General features: G+C 45.9%; 1 protein-coding gene across 3 annotated transcripts; it reads right to left on the bottom strand.

Annotated features, from left to right (window-relative positions):
• Positions 1-346: 346 nt before the first annotated feature.
• c2cd3 (C2 domain containing 3 centriole elongation regulator) lies at positions 347-15,628 on the bottom strand. Of its 3 annotated transcripts, none has more exons than XM_070543295.1 (33): positions 15,436-15,628; positions 14,144-14,413; positions 13,908-14,065; positions 13,580-13,758; positions 13,342-13,502; positions 13,117-13,249; positions 12,875-13,009; positions 12,650-12,797; positions 11,420-11,517; positions 11,131-11,325; positions 10,937-11,046; positions 8,711-8,829; positions 8,455-8,586; positions 7,953-8,366; positions 6,630-6,781; positions 6,256-6,499; positions 5,898-6,078; positions 5,647-5,830; positions 5,307-5,482; positions 5,098-5,233; positions 4,480-4,748; positions 4,326-4,403; positions 3,656-4,243; positions 3,266-3,583; positions 3,062-3,200; positions 2,914-2,978; positions 2,622-2,827; positions 2,421-2,548; positions 2,211-2,351; positions 1,947-2,140; positions 1,192-1,864; positions 1,003-1,111; positions 347-574 (listed from the first exon to the last, which is right to left on the bottom strand). In XM_070543295.1, exons 1-33 carry the CDS (start codon positions 15,485-15,487, stop codon positions 431-433), a joined length of 6,429 nt encoding a protein of 2,142 aa, XP_070399396.1. In that variant the 5' UTR covers positions 15,488-15,628; the 3' UTR covers positions 347-430. The 3 variants fall into 3 exon arrangements, with proteins under 3 accessions (XP_070399396.1, XP_070399397.1, XP_070399398.1); XM_070543296.1 differs by having other exon boundaries at positions 1,947-2,137; XM_070543297.1 differs by having other exon boundaries at positions 2,421-2,536.
• Positions 15,629-16,035: the final 407 nt, after the last annotated feature.

Below are 16,035 nucleotides of genomic sequence, written 5' to 3'. Positions count from 1 at the left end.
TCATCCTGTCAAGTTTCCATCATAAAGTTAGCGCTGTGGTTATCCCGCTTTTGTTCCACACTCAGAAAACGCTGCTACAGGTGATCAGAGAGGAAGCAGGAAATCATAGCCGGTGATTACCTGTCTGCAGGTGGACCAATCATAATCATTAGATTGAAAATAGCTCAGCGTGAACAAACTGCACCATGTGCTGCTGCAGTCTCTCTGATCACCTGCAGCCATGCTTTTGTAAACCTTATTAGTCACAGACTGACAGACGAGCACGTTTACAGTAACCGTCCATCCAGACAGACAGACAGACACACACACACACACACTTATTTTCTCATACAGAGCTAGATCTCAGTCAGAGTTGTGACAAATGTCCGTATTTATTTATAAAAATACAAAGCTTTGATTTTACATGATTGTTTGGGGGCGTGACACCGTGCTAACTAGTCTCATTAAAATGAGCTGTAAATATTTTTGCTATCCTCTCCGTCTCTTTCCTCATGGATGAAGGCGACATGTCGGGACGCCGCCGGAGACCTTTGGGAGGGGGGGTGCTGCTTCTGGGAACTGAAGGATTCTGTCCCTGTAGGGGTCACAGGGTGAAAAAAGGCGAGTGTTTAATGTGCAGATCAGGAAAAACGATAAAATCAACATTAGAGACCAGCTTGAACCGGTTCTGTAGCAGTAGACCTGTTTTCCCAGCATGCCGAGGAAATTTTGTTCATGTTTGATGTTTGAGTGATTTCAGCTCAGGAACTTTAAATGTGCTTTTAAACCACCTTCAAACTAGCAAGGAACATAAAATCCTAATTTCAAAATCAGGGCTTTTAGTATGAAAATCCCTCATAAATCTCCCGCCCCGGTTGTAGGAATAAGAAGAATCCCACTGAAGCCTTGTTAGATTATCTGCTGATTATGAATGTTTTCATGAATTTAAACACATTTTAACTCGGTGGAGAGGAACACTGAAGAGAGGGGAATGAGTCTGAAGACCTGGTGGTAAACACTCACAGAATCGTCGGCCATATTGGAAAATGTTGGCGCTAAACGAATGGCCTTCAGCGACGCCTCCAGCTGGTGGGAGGGGAGGAAGAAGTTTGGGACCTCCAAAGGGAGGGATCTGGATGGAGGGATGTTAAAAAGATAAACAGACGTAGACAACACATCCAGATTTAATCAGTAACGACAGATCAAGGATACGTTTGGGGTTGAGTGTCCTCGTCGTCCTCAGAAGCTGAGGCACTGTGGGTAACGGTGGTCGGCTGTGGGGTTTCTGATCCGTTGTTCTCATGTAGCGTTCTTTCATCCTCCCTCTCTGAGGCGCCTCCATCAGAACCACCAGAGCTGTGATCGAGTTCCTCAAGTTTCCTCTCAGAGCTGCGATTTAACGACGATCTTTTCTCAACTGTCCCATCGTCTTCGTCCTCACTCAGATCTGAGTCTTTTGGCGTCCCACTGCTCGCCACGGACACCAGTTCAGGGTCTGACAGGACACTGGTCCAAGGACTGGTTCTGTCTGTTAACGAGGTCACCTCATTTAGAGGCCTCGGCTTCAGCACAACCTCCTCGTAATCCTCGTCCTTTTCTTCATCCTCATCCTCTCCGGCTTCCTTGTGTCTGAAACTCGTCTCGTCTTCACGTTCATCTGCTGGCGGGTCATTTTCGCTGTTTTCTTCGTCTTCGTCAGGCTCAGAGCCCGTGTGGTCCTCCGACACCTCAGTGGGCGGAGACGGCAGAGGAGATACGATGTCCGGGCACTCTTCGATGTCTCTGCGAGGACCGGGGACGCTCTCGGCGAGAACCTGAGGGGCGTGGTGCTCCACCGCTGAGTCTGTGTCGGAGGGAATCGTTTCCACGTGATGCTTCTTCAGACCTGAAAGACACCAAAACATAAACAATCCAAGCCAGCTTCAGAAGTTTTCCGTAGTTCCGGACATCAAACAGCAGAAGCTCACCGCTGATGATGTCACTGACTTCTCCAACTAACTGGTTGGACTTGAGAAGCAGCTGACTTGTGTCGGTTTCAGAATTCCTCCGTTCCTCGTCCCGGGAGCGTCCGTTCTCCTCCACAGTAGACGGGAACGTGGGAGTGGAAAGCTTACGGTTGAGATATTTCTGAATGTTGTCCAGTTCTCCCAGTTTTCTTCTGCTTAGAGAAAAAAAAGCATCGGTGAGCTTTAGTTTTATACGTAACGACAGAAAACATCAAAGACGAACACCTGAGAGTGGAAATCAGGAAAGAACTGGAAGGACCGGAGTCGCTGGCCGAGCCGGAGCGAGACGTCGCTTGTTCCTGCAGACTCTGGTGGTAAAATCGAACGTTATCCATGTGCTCAGAGTGGCGCTCGCTCTCGCTGATCCTGCAATGATCATCACGTCAGCAGAGGAAGAGTCGACGTAAACGTGACTTTAACCCGGTGGGTAAAAACCTGTGAGAGAACAGCCCGTCGGTGTGTTTGGGAGAGATCTTCTGCTCTGGGAATCTGCTGATGTGGGCGGGAAAACTGCTGTAGACGCCAGAGGTTTGGTAGCTGACGGGAATCCCCTGAGATAAAGGCTGGAGGTCAAATTAAATTAGTTTGTTTTTAATATTTAAAAACTGCATCGGGTGTCGGAAGCAACTTTCCCACCGATGAGTTCTTTGCAGATTCTTCCGTCGCCGATCTTCTCTGCCCTCGCAGGTCTTGGACGCCCCTCAGAGGAGTTACGGACACTTTGATCTGACCGCGGCACTGACCGCTGAAGTCTGTGATGTTGTACCAACCACACACAGACAAGAAGCCACAGAGCAGGGGAGAGAGGTCTACGGAGGCAAATCCAATCACCCGCTCCGTTCCTGAGGAAGCAAAACACCCAAGGAGTCAATTCCCGATAAGAACAAGCAGCAGAAATAAAAATCAAAACAACCGATTCTCATCTTACCTCCTTTGTGCCAAACCTTGAACACGAGAGACTGTTGTGGATCAACCAGCAGGTCCTTAGAAAGCCTGGAACAAAACGCCCAGAGTGCATCAGCGTTGCATCGGAGGAGTAACAGAAACTCGGAGCGAAGCGCGTGATGCAAGCGGACCTGCACTCGTGTTGGTGGTCCCAAACGGGACAGTCGCTGTTGGCAACCACGGCCGTGGAGACGGGATCAGCAGAATCAGCGGAGATGTAGGACACACAGCAGCAGGGCGTCCCCTCGCTGAGCTCTGCTAGAGGACAGCCTGCCAGAAAAAAACATTATTTACGGGCTTTTGTTTATTAAAACAAAAGCTGGTTCCATCCTCACCCTTCAGATTCAGATGCATGGCCCGCTCCACGGCCACAGTCACAGGAAACGAGTCGTCCACGCCCAGCTCCGCGTGCTGCTCGGATGTGATGTCTGGAGTTAATCTGGAGGATTTACTCGTCTGGCTGCTGCGTGTGTGTGCTTTTCTGGGTGTAACGGGGGAGGGGGTGCAATCTGCTGCTTCCACCTCCTCTAGTATCACCTCCTCCTGACTGTCCGAGTTCACACGGGCGCCGTCGTCAGCTGACAGGGCGACGCGGACCCTGACTGCTGCACCTTGTAGGTCCGCCGCAGAGCGCATGAAGAGCGGATAAACTCCTGAAAAACCATAAAACTCGTTACGAATCCTCCTCTAAACCTAAAAAAGAGACAATAAACACGGTTTCGTACCGCTGACGGAGCACTTCTGCTCGGGTGTTTTTGCCAGAGGGGAGAGGTCGACAAACGCTGAGCCCAAAAGCCGGTCTGCATCGCTGGGCCTCACGGTTCTGTTCTTGGTAAAGGTGACCCACACCTGCACCTCCAGCTTCTCCTCCCGCAGGTACCACATCAACGGCTGACTGGGGCTCAGCTCCACGGTTCTACTTCCTTCAAAAGTGACTGTGGCCCTGTCCCCCTCAGCGCGGGGGTGATTCAGGCCGGAGCAGAAAGCCTCCTGGTCGAAGAACTTGTATCTGAAGTAGCAGTAGGTGGAGCGCTGGAGCTCGCTGAAGCCGGGCTGAAGCAGCCAGTGGACGGGCAGCCAAACTTTAGGCATCGAAAAAGTCAGAGGGAGTTTCCTCAGACTCTCCTCCCAGCGTTCATCATCCCGCTGTCTCGCATCGTTCTCGTGAGACGCGTCCCATCCTAGAACCTGAGCGGCTTTAAGGACTCGTTCGCTGTCTGAGTGGTGGGCAAAGCTGATGGAGATCTCCAGACCCCCAACTAAGACCCGCTGATGCTCCCGAGACAAATATAAGCCAAACCAGCCGGAAATACCTGAAAATGTAACCGAAAAAATCAAACACGGCGTCAGTTTTATTAGTTTAGATGTTGTTTGTTAACGTCTGGAGCAGCAAACCTGTTCTTTTATGGAGGAGATCAACCAGCGGGACTTTCACTCGGCCCAGCATCACCTCTTCAGGCTGTGAAAGACTCACTGACACACAAAAAACCAGACTAATGTTACAGAGAGCACCATAAAGCATCAACATTATAACTGATGTAAGCAGAACCTTTGAGAACGTCTCTGTTCCAGACGGTGAAGACAGCGGAGGCCCGCTCCAGCTGCTCAGCCAGGCTGCAGCTTTCTCCGCTGCTCGTGTGAAGCAGCAGGTCACAGGACAGCTCCACGCAGTGCTCAAACTCAGGGCAGAAGGTCCTGGCTGCAGATCGGGTGCACCTCCTCTCGCTCTCAGGCAGGAAGGAGAGCTGAACGGTGACAAAAGGATTCACTCCTTCATTTACAAAGGAGATAAACTTCTCGTCTTGCTCTGAAATCACCCTGAAAAAAGCACGAGAAACAAAGGATGGAGGTTTGTGAGCAGACCAACGGACGGTAAAACAACAACAGCAAAGGAAACGTGCGCATCATCTGAACCACTTATTACTCAGATGTGTCTCCGGGAGCTCCAGAAGTAATCGGGAGAGAGGCGGGGGACATTCTGGACAAGTGTCCCGTCCATCAAAGGGACAAACAACCCTAACCCACACTTATGCACCACCTCGCAGCTGCTAAAGAAGAGGAACGCTAAAGGGAAGTATCTCAGGGAGCTAGATACAAAAAGTAAACCCATCCATCTTTTTGTGTCATTTCAGCATAAATCTGTTCAGGGATCAGTTTAATGGCGCACCTCGCTGCTGTCTTCAGACCAGCTGCTCGGTGAACCTGAATGACGAGCGTGACAACGCGAGAAGCGGCTGGCCTACCAGCCTCTCCTTCTCGTCTCACGGGTCTGTGCTTGTACTGAACGCGCACGTTCAGCAAGCCTGAAAAACAAAAACGATCGGTCAGAACACTCAGATACGCGGTTTGAGTCTCATCCAGGGCTTTTACGTGTACCTGAAGGCTGCGGCTGGAACCCAGTGGGACCTTCAGTTCTGGGAATCAGGGGCAGTGAGAAGATCTGAGCCTCGTTGGGATGATGGGATCTCTGCACGGTGGCCATGGCACACAGCTTAGACAGAGGCAGTAATCCTCGGGCCACCAGCTGATCTCTGACATTTGGATAATAATATCTGCATATAAAATCATTTAATTAGGCCACTAAACAAAAACGTCTGGAGTTCAATAGAAACGTGTCCCAGAAGGTCAAACTTCAACAGCTAATAAGCATTTTTTCATCAGAAATTATATATTTTTTAATAGAAAGTATGACTTTTACTTGGTTATAGCCACAAACCTGCACCAGACTTCGAACTGGACACCTCCTCCGCTCTTCAGACCCCGACTGGACAAAGAGCGGAGCAGCAGCTTCTGGACAGGAACTCCTTCAGGAGCCAGAAGGACATGAGTCTCCGTGTGACCAAACACCGGGTCGGGGACGCAGAGCGTGGTGGTGGTCCGGAACGGCTTCAGGTTCACGCCTGCTCATCAAAACGAGGTTAGAGGCTAACGGAGACGGGAGTTTTTATGAGATGAAGCGGGTCGTACTGCTCTCGATGAGACTTGGGTCTGTGTTGGAAGCTTCGGCCTCCTGACAGGGGAAGCTGTACTGGATGTAGCAGTCGGCCTCCCCCCACACCGTGGACTGCAGTGGCGTCAGCCCGCTGACCGCCTCCACCCTTATCACAAACACGTGCTCTCTCATGACTTCCACCTGTGCTGCTTTTATCTGAAAGACAAACGCATGAAAATATTGTTCCTGCAGGTTTAGGGAGGAAAGAACAAACACGTCTGATTTTTATTTGTGCAAAAACACAGAAAAATGTTTTTTTTTTCCTTAACGAAATATGAGAGGAAGGTGAGGCTCGGAGCTTTTATACTGTAGCTGTGCAGGCATCATGCGGACCTTTGGCTGGGAGTGTGACTGCTGGTCCAGCATGTGAACTGGTCTCACTAAATGAGGGGAAGAGTCGAACTCTTCATCCCGGGCGCGCTGAAGGGCAACGATCTGCTCTGATCGACCCATCGCCAGAACGACCCTGAGGTTTCCTCTACAGCTCCCGGAGAAGACGTCGATGACGGGAACGTAGCCGTCTACCCCTAAAACGGGGTAGTGAGCCTGCAGGAGGAGCTGCGTGATCTTCGGGTCCCTGCAGGCAAAAGACACAAATCCAGTCACAGCTAGCAAGTTTGCTCCGTTTCTGTGGGATAAATGTGGAACAGCGCCCCCTACCGAACATAAAGTTTCTTCCATGCGATCCCAGTTGAGATGTGCTTTACCTGAATGACATGAAGAACTGGTGTAGAGGTAGTTTAACCAGGCCAAAGAGCCCGTCCTGCCCGGGCTGACCCATTCTCTGCCACACTTCAATCACCATCACATTATTTTTCATTCGCTCCAAAAGTTTTGTTGTTAAGCCCACCGGCGTCACCTGAAACACAAAAAAGAGCAGAATTTGTACCTGAACACAGAAGAGATTAAGCTCAATCTAAATAAATAAATATAGTTTCTGCCAGAATGCAGGAGAATTAGATCCACGTAGTCCTAAATAACTTTAAAGGGACTTTACGGAGTTTTGAATTTTTATGCTCGCGATTGCCCCCTCAGGCCAAAAGCATAACGGCAGCTTTAATAGTAGGCTCGTGCACGAGGCGCGCATGCTGTACGTGCACACTCCTTAACAAAAATAACAGCTGAGACCGTCAGCTGTGTGTGTGTGTGTGTGTGTGTGTGTGTGTGGCCCGGAGGACAGAGGACAGGAGAACGCGCAGCTAATTAATTAAATAATTTGGTTCTGTACCTTTCTCTTCAGCACAGCCGACAAAGGTTTATGATGGGTCAGTCCTCCTGCATGCTCAGATCATTCCCTTCCCTTGCTTGAAAAATTGTTCCAAAATGAAAGTTGAACCCAGATCTTTTTTATCTGTGAATTCAACGCCGTTCGGCGAGTCTCAAATAAAAATTTGGGCATCTTACTGTAAAAAAATATACCATTAATGTAAAAAAGAAACTCTAAATAAACTATGTTCACACCCAGAATCAAACCCAGGTCTTCTGCACGAGAGTCTGACGTCTTAATAAGTGAGCTAAAGTGCCAGTGATGTCCTTTGTATCTGTAACATTTATATCCTTGATGACAGCTGAAACAACGTTCAAAGAACGGTTCGGAGCGAAAATGGCTATTTTGTTGCTAATTTGCAGGAAATATCTAGAAGAAAGTTCTACAGAAAGTAGCTAAGGGTCCTCAGAAATGTAGCTAGCTTTGTCACTAGGCGTTAGGAACAGCGACAAAGTGGCACTGCCTCTCTCTCTGCTGCTAAAGCTACGGATAGCAAATGCTACGGGCGATGCCTGAGCGTGAACGCGCATGAAGCAGCCTGCTCGACCCGAGCATCTCTCTTTTTCTGTGATTTTACAGAAAAACAGGCAATCACAGTAAAAATGCCAGGGCTCATTCTACAGGACCAGGGCATTGCAGGAGAATGTATGAAGAAGACATTTATTATTTCTATACATGTTTTGGCTGTCAAACTTACATAATGCCCCTTTAACTATCATAAAAGGCCTGAGAAAGTCAACTGGACTAAATTTCCAGAACCAACCTGAACAAAGTTGAAGGTCGGGTTCGTCCGACCCCAGCTGACAACCGACCTCGCCGTCTCATCGCACCAAAACTGCTTCACGTTCAGGTAGACATTTGGAGCCGGTGGCCCACGACTGAAGTTCTTCCCATCTGGAACCATCAGCAAAGTGTGCAGCAGGACTTCGGGGTCCTCTTCAAACCACTCTGATGACCTGGTTCCACTTTGAGACGTGGCTTCGTCAGACGGCTTCTGAGAAGTCCTAACGTTTGGTCTGGAGGTCCCTGGAGCATACGACAGCGACGCCTCCCCGCTGACATCGACAGACCCTCCCTCTGGACTGGGACAAACTTCTGAAGGTGCGTTTCTCCAAGTCAGCTTTTTATTTTTTACAGGAGATGAACGTTTGCTGTTTGTTCCCAGTTCCATGAAAACCTGCAAAAACATTTAAATGAAGAACGCGATGTTCACTTCAGTTGTGTAAAATCTTTACTCTGAGGGTAAAATAAAACCAATTAAGCACCTTGAGAGGTCCGACCTCCTGTGCTCCACCGATCCCCGCCACGCTCTGCACCGGCAGGTCAACAGACTGGCAGAGCTCCTCGCTCTGCAGCAGACGACACAGAGGGAAAACCGCCTCACCCACGGCAACAGGCTGCAAATGAATAAGTCACCAGGTCATCAAAACTACATCTGACGCAAGAATTATCATTTCAAACCATCCCATTCACCCTCTCCTGTTTAGGAAAATCACCGGTGGTTCCTCAGCAGCTACTTACCTTCTTCTGGTCACTTTTCCGTGAGTAAATCCTAAAAGTCAGGTGGCTTTCCCACCACCGTCTGACGGCAGCGGCGCTGAAGTGGACGGGGAGCACAGACAGCTGGTGGAACTTCACCACTAAAGTCAGAGAGGAGCGGTTTTCACTCACAAACACAAACAGTTACTTAAAGGGACTTTACGGAGTTTTGAATTTTTATGCTCGCGATTGCCTCCTCAGGCCAAAAGCGTAACGGCAGCTTCAATAGTAGGATCGTGCACGAGGCACGCATGCTGTACGTGCACACTCCTTAATGAAAACAACAGCTGAGACAGTCCCTTGTGTGTGTGTGTGTGTGTAGCCTGGAGGACAGAGGACAGAAGAACACGCAGCTAATTAATTAAACAATTTGGTTCTGTACCTTTCTCTTCAGCACAGCCGACAAAGGTTTATGATGGGTCAGTCCTCCTGCATGCTAGGGGTTGTATGAACTAGTCGACTAGTCGACTTCACTGCTCTGTAGTGACTTTTTATGCACGTCATCGACTAGTCGCTGTCACGTGATAATGACAAGATGCAGTCCTCGGAAAAGACAGCAGGTGACGAGCCCCTGCACGTCTGGATCGAGGCGGAGGCAACGCGCTGTGCCAGAGCGTCAGTATCTGACACCCGCCGTAAAACGGACATTTAACCAAATTGTGACCTTTTCCCTCTTGCAATTTAACCTTCTCCTCACCCCCATCCTAACCTTAACCAGCTTGCAAAGCTCTGATTGTTGATGCGCTCCAGACATTGCGTCCTGAGCACGACCACAGTAACATTATCAAATCAGGTGTCACCACTCAAAAATAAATGTAATGCAATCGTTCATGTCGGCTCATTTCCTTTTATGTTTTCTGTCTTTTATTTTTGCCTGATGCGCCCCGCTGCTGTGGAGGGGGTGCATCATCTGTTTTGTCCACCGGTGACGCACTGCGGCCGGCGAGCAGCTCGCACTCCGCTGTTTTTGCGGTCGGTAGATCTTTTAGAACTGCAGTTCAAAGGTAACTCATGAGGTGAATATATATGAACCCAGGTAGCAGTTTTTCTTTAGGATTGAGAGGAGATGCAGGAAGATAATAAACAGGCAGGACAGAAAAATAGTCAAATAAAAACAAGTTAGTTTTTGTACCTGCTGGTTGCAACAAACAGACACCACTGAAGGTAATCAGAAGTGAGGAACAGAAAATGAAATAATTATTTTAATGTTTAGAGCAGCAGGAACTCCGAGAGGCTGCAGGCGCATCAGTGAGTTTGCGGCCGCTGCGCAGGGGGAGGGGGGAGAGGGCTGAAGCAGAATCTACCGTTGTTAAAAGAAATGTGTTTAACTTTGAAAATGTGGGCGCAATTTTAATTGTCAAAAACTCCAGCGAACCTACCGACCCCCCTGCGCGGCTTCAGGTGTATGACGTCATCAACGACTAGTCGAAGTCGACTCGATTTTCATTACTTGACTGTCGACTTTAAAAAAAATTAAGTCATGCAACCCCTACTGCATGCTCAGATCATTCCCTTCCCTTGCTTGAAAAATTGTTCCAAAATGAAAGTTGAACCCACATCTTTTTTATCTGTGAATTCAATGCCGTTCGGCGAGTCTGGGCATCTTACTGTAAAAAAATATACCATTAATGTAAAACATAAACTCTAAATAAACTACGTTCACACCCAGAATCAAACCCCGGATCTTCTGCACGAGAGTCCGACGTCTTAATAAGTGAGCTAAAGCACCAGTGACATCTTTTGTATCTGTAACATTTATATCCTTGATGACAGCTGAAACAACGTTCAAAGAACGGTTCAGAGCGAAAATGGCTATTTTGTTGCTAATTAGCAGGAAATATCTAGAAGAAAGTTCTACAGAAAGTAGCTAAGGGTCCTCAGAAATGTAGCTAGCTTTGTCACTAGGCGTTAGGAACAGCGGCAAAGTGGCACTGCCTCTCTCTCTGCTGCTAAAGCTACGGATAGTAAATGCTACGGGCGATGCCTGAGCGTGAACGCGCATGAAGCAGCCTGCTCGACCCGAGCGTCTCTCTTTTTCTGTGATTTTACAGAAAAACAGGCAATCACAGTAAAAATGCCAGGGCTCATTCTACAGGACCAGGGCATTGCAGGAGAATGTATGAAGAAGACATTTATTATTTCTATACATGTTTTGGCTGTCAAACTTCCATAATGCCCCTTTAAATTAGAAAAAATATATATTTTTACCTCCACCAGTGACTTTACTGGAAACCACCCTGGTCACCTCCACATCTCCAGCTTTACTGGGACCAAACCGACCAGAAGCTGATGGTAGCGCGTACTCAACAAAATAAGTACTAGCAGAGACATAAAAGCCATCTTGGTCACTTATTACTAATGAAAACCGTTTCAGTAAAAGTAACAGGAATTTAAGTTTTTACCACTTCCTGCTGGGTAATGGACGAGGGGGCTTTCCTTTAGAGGAGTTCCTGGGCGTGGGGTCTGAGCTGCCTGCAGGTAAAGCTAGGGAGTCGATGGTCACTCTCACAAATCGAATTACACTCAGCAGAGAGAGACGCTCTGCACTGAGAGGAGGATCGCTGCACTCTGCAGGCTGAAGACGAGCTGATGTTGGACTGAAGGAAGCAAAGTGAGACTCAAACCACCCAATCACACACACACACACACACACACACACACACACCTGCATCTAAACGAATTGTTTCTTACCTCTGACTGATTCTCGGTCCAGACCGTGTCTGGTTTGTCCGGGAGGACGTTGTTCCTCTACCCTCCACCTCATCTTTATCTGCTTTAGAATCTAAATTCTGAAACACGTTATTTTAATAAATCTTCTGCAAAAACTGTAGGATGATGAAAATATAAATGAATCTTTTTCTTTGAACATCTTCGCTACGTTCATTCTGTGTTTCCCATCAGAATTCATTTTGTTGCGGCTCGTCATACACAGAATAAGAGGAGCTTGTTTTGACCTTAGCTATGGGTCAAAACATCCATCCATCCATTGTCTGAACCCGCTTTGTCCACGTAGGGTCGCGGGGGTGGGGGGGGAGGCTGGTGCCTATCTCCAGCGGTCAACGGGCAATCAGGTGGGGTACACCCTGGACAGAGAGCCAGTCCATCACAGGGCAACACACACACACACACACACACACACACACACACACACACCCTAAGGACAATTTAGACAGACCAATCAACCTAACAGTCATGTTTTTGGACTGTGGGAGGAAGCCGGAGTACCCGGAGAGAACCCACGCATGCACAGGGAAAACACGCAAACTCCATCAGGGTATCTGCAGGTTTAAGGGAGCCAAATTTAAGACTTTTTAAGACCTTTTTTAAGGCTACTTTAACCAAATTTAAGCAATTTTTTTAAAATTAAATTTAAGCTTTAATTTCCAGCTATTGCCTGGAACCGGTGCTAACCACGTCACAAACATGGGATTAGCCATCCAGTTACCATTAAACTTGCACTTCCCCATGGCGCAAGCTCCAACTAGATTAACCAGCTAATGTGCTCATCTAAAAATAGCCCCCTTTCACAACCAGCTGAATGTGTACGGTTCCGCTTACGCCAACCATCATACACAAAAAATGCTGAACACTCGAAATTCACGAAAATTTTATAGAAATAAAAGAATCTTGTTTATTGGGTCTTTGGTAATTTACGACCTTTGGAAACTGTGTTTAAGGATTATTTGTCATTTTTAAGGATTTTCAAGGCCTTAAATTTGGAAAAGCTAATTTAAGACTTTTTAAGGACCCACAGATACCCTGTCCATGCAGAAACATCCCAGGCCGGGAAGCGAACCTAGGACCATCTCGCTGCAAGGCAACAGCTCTAACCACTGCGCCACCGCGCAGCCTTGGGTCAAAACAAGCTCCTCTTACTCTGTGCAGGACGAAGAACCCAAAAACATTCATGAATCTTCTTACAGGAGTTTTGTAGAACAGGTTTTCCAGTAAGCTCTGATCGTACAGCGGGTCATTCGGCTCGCTGTCTCCACACACACTGTTATGACCAGAGAGAGATTCAGTAGGAGAGACTTGTCCGTCCCAGAGAGGAAGTGAAGACGTGAACGAGCTGGAAAAAAATGATCAAACATTTGTTTTTATTGATCTCTTCTCACTAACACGTGATGCAAACACAGACAAGCGTACCTGCCAAAGAGCAGTTCCACAGCTCTCCTGTCCATGTCAGCAGGACAGTACGTGTCTGCGGCCAACGCGGCATCACGAATGTGCTGCGGAGCTGAATCTGCATGAAGGAACATTCCTGATGAAGAGCGGAAGGAACTGCAGGCAAAAAGATGGGATTTAAGTTGTTTAACCTGGAGCCCTTGTTTAGAGACATAAAACACCTGATTTGTTGTTGTTTTTAAAAATGAACTACTACTACTGACTTGTCATGTAGTTTGATGTTGTGCTTCAGAAGAGGTAGCGGCGTTTCTTTTACCGGTGGAGCAAAGTTCTTTTCACATTTCAAAGAGGATTCAATCATCGCATTTCTAAGCTTGTTTCCACGCTCCAAAACAACTGAAATAAAAAAAGATGATTCTGTTTATTTAGTGAAAGTCGAAACTAAAGCCTTCATGGGTAATTCATGTTGTTCTGAAGCAGCGACTGACCTGAGATGATGTCGTTAGCTGGTGGTCTGTTAGAAGAAGCTTCAGCTGAGGGGTTATCAGCACTTTGAGTGCTGTGAGATTTACTTGATGCAGGAATGCGAGTCTCCAGCATCTCTTCTTTGTCTTTTAGACCATTTTGAAAGTGCAGGTGATCTTTGCCTCTAAAAGCATTAAAGAAAATCAAACAGACTCAGTGATGAACGGCTGAACGTGGCTGCGGACGTCATCGTGTCCAAACCTCAGTGTGTTTCCACCGCCGCTCCCGGCTGATTCTTTCCCACTTCCTGCTGAGGAGGGTCTGTGGTGCGAGGGCACAGTCAGCGTGGTGACTCTTGTCCCATCAGTGCCGATGTCTGTGGGGGGGCAGGAGCTGCTGCTGTCATAAGCTTCTGTCAGAGGCTCCAAGTTCAGGGAAACCTAAAAAGTTTAGATGTGGATGGCCTCAGAAAACTAACGGGTTTAACCAGAAAGCCAAGTTTTCATTTCAAACCCTGGTTGCTAAATAAATGTTTCCATTAAGCCTCTAAACACAAATTATGGAGGGCTACATCTGAGTTTCCACTCACTTGAACCTCTCCCAGCTTTTCAGAAGTTGGTGAAACTAAAGTGTAAAACCCGCTGATTGGTTGAGACTGAGTTAGATGGGAAATACCAGCGACTTCAGCCCGAGCAATTGGTAAATGATCTGGTTTTGTCAAAACGTCCAGCACCAAAGAACCCATATCTGTTAGGAGAAAAGCAACAGGCATTGATTAATGAAAGGAGACTAAACCCAATAAACGTATCTACAGCTTTGTGTTACCTGTTAGATACGAGGTGAACTGCTTTAGGCCACAGCGGATTGGGAAGCGAGCTGTGCTCTTGATGTTCTTCTGCGAGAGCAGCGATCCATCTCTGGGAAAGAAGTGCGTTCCGTTGGATGACTCTCCCCACCAGCGCAGCCTGATGAACGTTTGAGACGGAGGGTTGTGCACCGTCCATGACACACGACTTACTGTCACTCGCAGGAAGCATCTCGGCTGGCCCTCAACAAGAGGAGGGAGGCTGGTAGAGGGGGATACATCACTGGGAACTAAAATATTAAATCTGAATTACATAAAGTATACACACAATGGACAAGTGAAGATAATACTAGTATTAAATGTACATATGAAATAGAAACGAAGAGTTAAGTGTATTTCTTGCAGCTTATTTTGGGATTTTGTTTATTCTGTTTGTGTGAAAGCAATTCTTTATTATGATGTGTGGGCTTGACACATAAAAAATATTAGAGATGTGAATATTTTGAAGATGAAATGCAGCTAAGTGACAAACAACACATATAACTTTATTCTACAGGTATGGTCACATCAGTGCACAGAGTAACAGCAAATAATAATTACACTGCACCCTAGTAATAACCTGCCCGTGTACTGGCAAACAATAATAAATAGTCATTTAAAAATAAAGGCATCCAGTTTTATATATACATATATGTATATATATATATATATATATATATATATATATATATATATATATATATATATGTATATATATATATATATACATATATATGTATATATATATACATATATATATATATGTATATATATACATATATATACATATATATGTGTATGTATATATATATATGTATATATATATATATATATACATATATATATATACATACACATATATATGTATATATATGTATGTATATATATATATATATATATATATATATATATATATATATATATATATATATAGAAAGGCTCTTATCTCCTGCCAACAATCTTAGTGACAGTAAAAGCAGATGCTACATGTTTATATATGCAAAAGCAAAAAGGCACTTTTCCTTAAGTAAAACAGAACTTAAAACTCTACATCTGTCTGCAACATCCATCTATCCATCAAACTGTGCAATTTGTTCCAATTTAAAGTTAAAATAGTTAATAAAAGTTGTTTGTACAGCTAATAACTGCTGAAAAACGTCAGCAGAGGGGGAAATACATGTTTACTTTCTATGAAACTAAGCTAGCATAAGAGGCTGGCATGTCTGACAGCTGATAGCTACTTACCACAACATTAGCAACTAGCTAAACTAACCGTTTCTTTTGCTGCTTCCCGCTCTGACAGACTTCTGTTTCCTGCTCTTCATCCCTCATTAACAACAAATGGTGACACACGCTCTGTCCAAAGCATAGTAAGAATGGTCCACGGACATTTTTATCAACCTCTTGTAGCGAAACAATCCGTTAAATAGGGCTACACACACAAAACTACTACACACAGGAGCGGCGGGGCAGCGCGGAAAACCGTCTCCGAGCAACAAAGCCCCACTTCCGCAACGTGACAGTTGCATTCTGGGAAATAGGGTTCTTTTTGACATTTGAGATGCTAAACAAACTTCTCATAATTTGATCATATCTTGACACAAATGAGATGTAAATCCAAAGTGAACTACAGTTCATCTAAAGTTGCATTTTACAGTAATTGCCTTAAATTATATATATATATATATATATATACATATATATATATATATATATATATATATATATATATATATATATATATATATATATATATATATATATATATATATATATATATATGTAAGGAGAGGACATTAAGGAGAATTGTTTCCAGAAAGAAATATAATGGTGAGTTATGAGACAAAATATTACAAAACGTACGTGAAGAGCG

The sequence above is a fragment of the Nothobranchius furzeri genome, chromosome 13 (genome assembly GCF_043380555.1).
Source record: "Nothobranchius furzeri strain GRZ-AD chromosome 13, NfurGRZ-RIMD1, whole genome shotgun sequence".
NCBI lineage: Eukaryota > Metazoa > Chordata > Actinopteri > Cyprinodontiformes > Nothobranchiidae > Nothobranchius > Nothobranchius furzeri.
The sequence above is the reverse complement of the archived record's forward strand: the minus strand, read 5'-3'. Positions and strand labels throughout refer to the sequence as shown.

Bases quoted from the DNA above. Each gene is read 5' to 3' on its own strand.
- c2cd3 (XM_070543295.1), bottom strand. From the start codon at position 15,487: ATGAAGAGCAGGAAACAGAAGTCTGTCAGAGCGGGAAGCAGCAAAAGA. The intron at 2,979-3,061 runs GTCCGCTTGCAT...GTTTTGTTCCAG, and splicing joins GACCACCAACACGAGTGCAG to GCTTTCTAAGGACCTGCTGG. The intron at 2,352-2,420 runs GTTTTTACCCAC...TGATCATTGCAG, and splicing joins GACGGGCTGTTCTCTCACAG to GATCAGCGAGAGCGAGCGCC.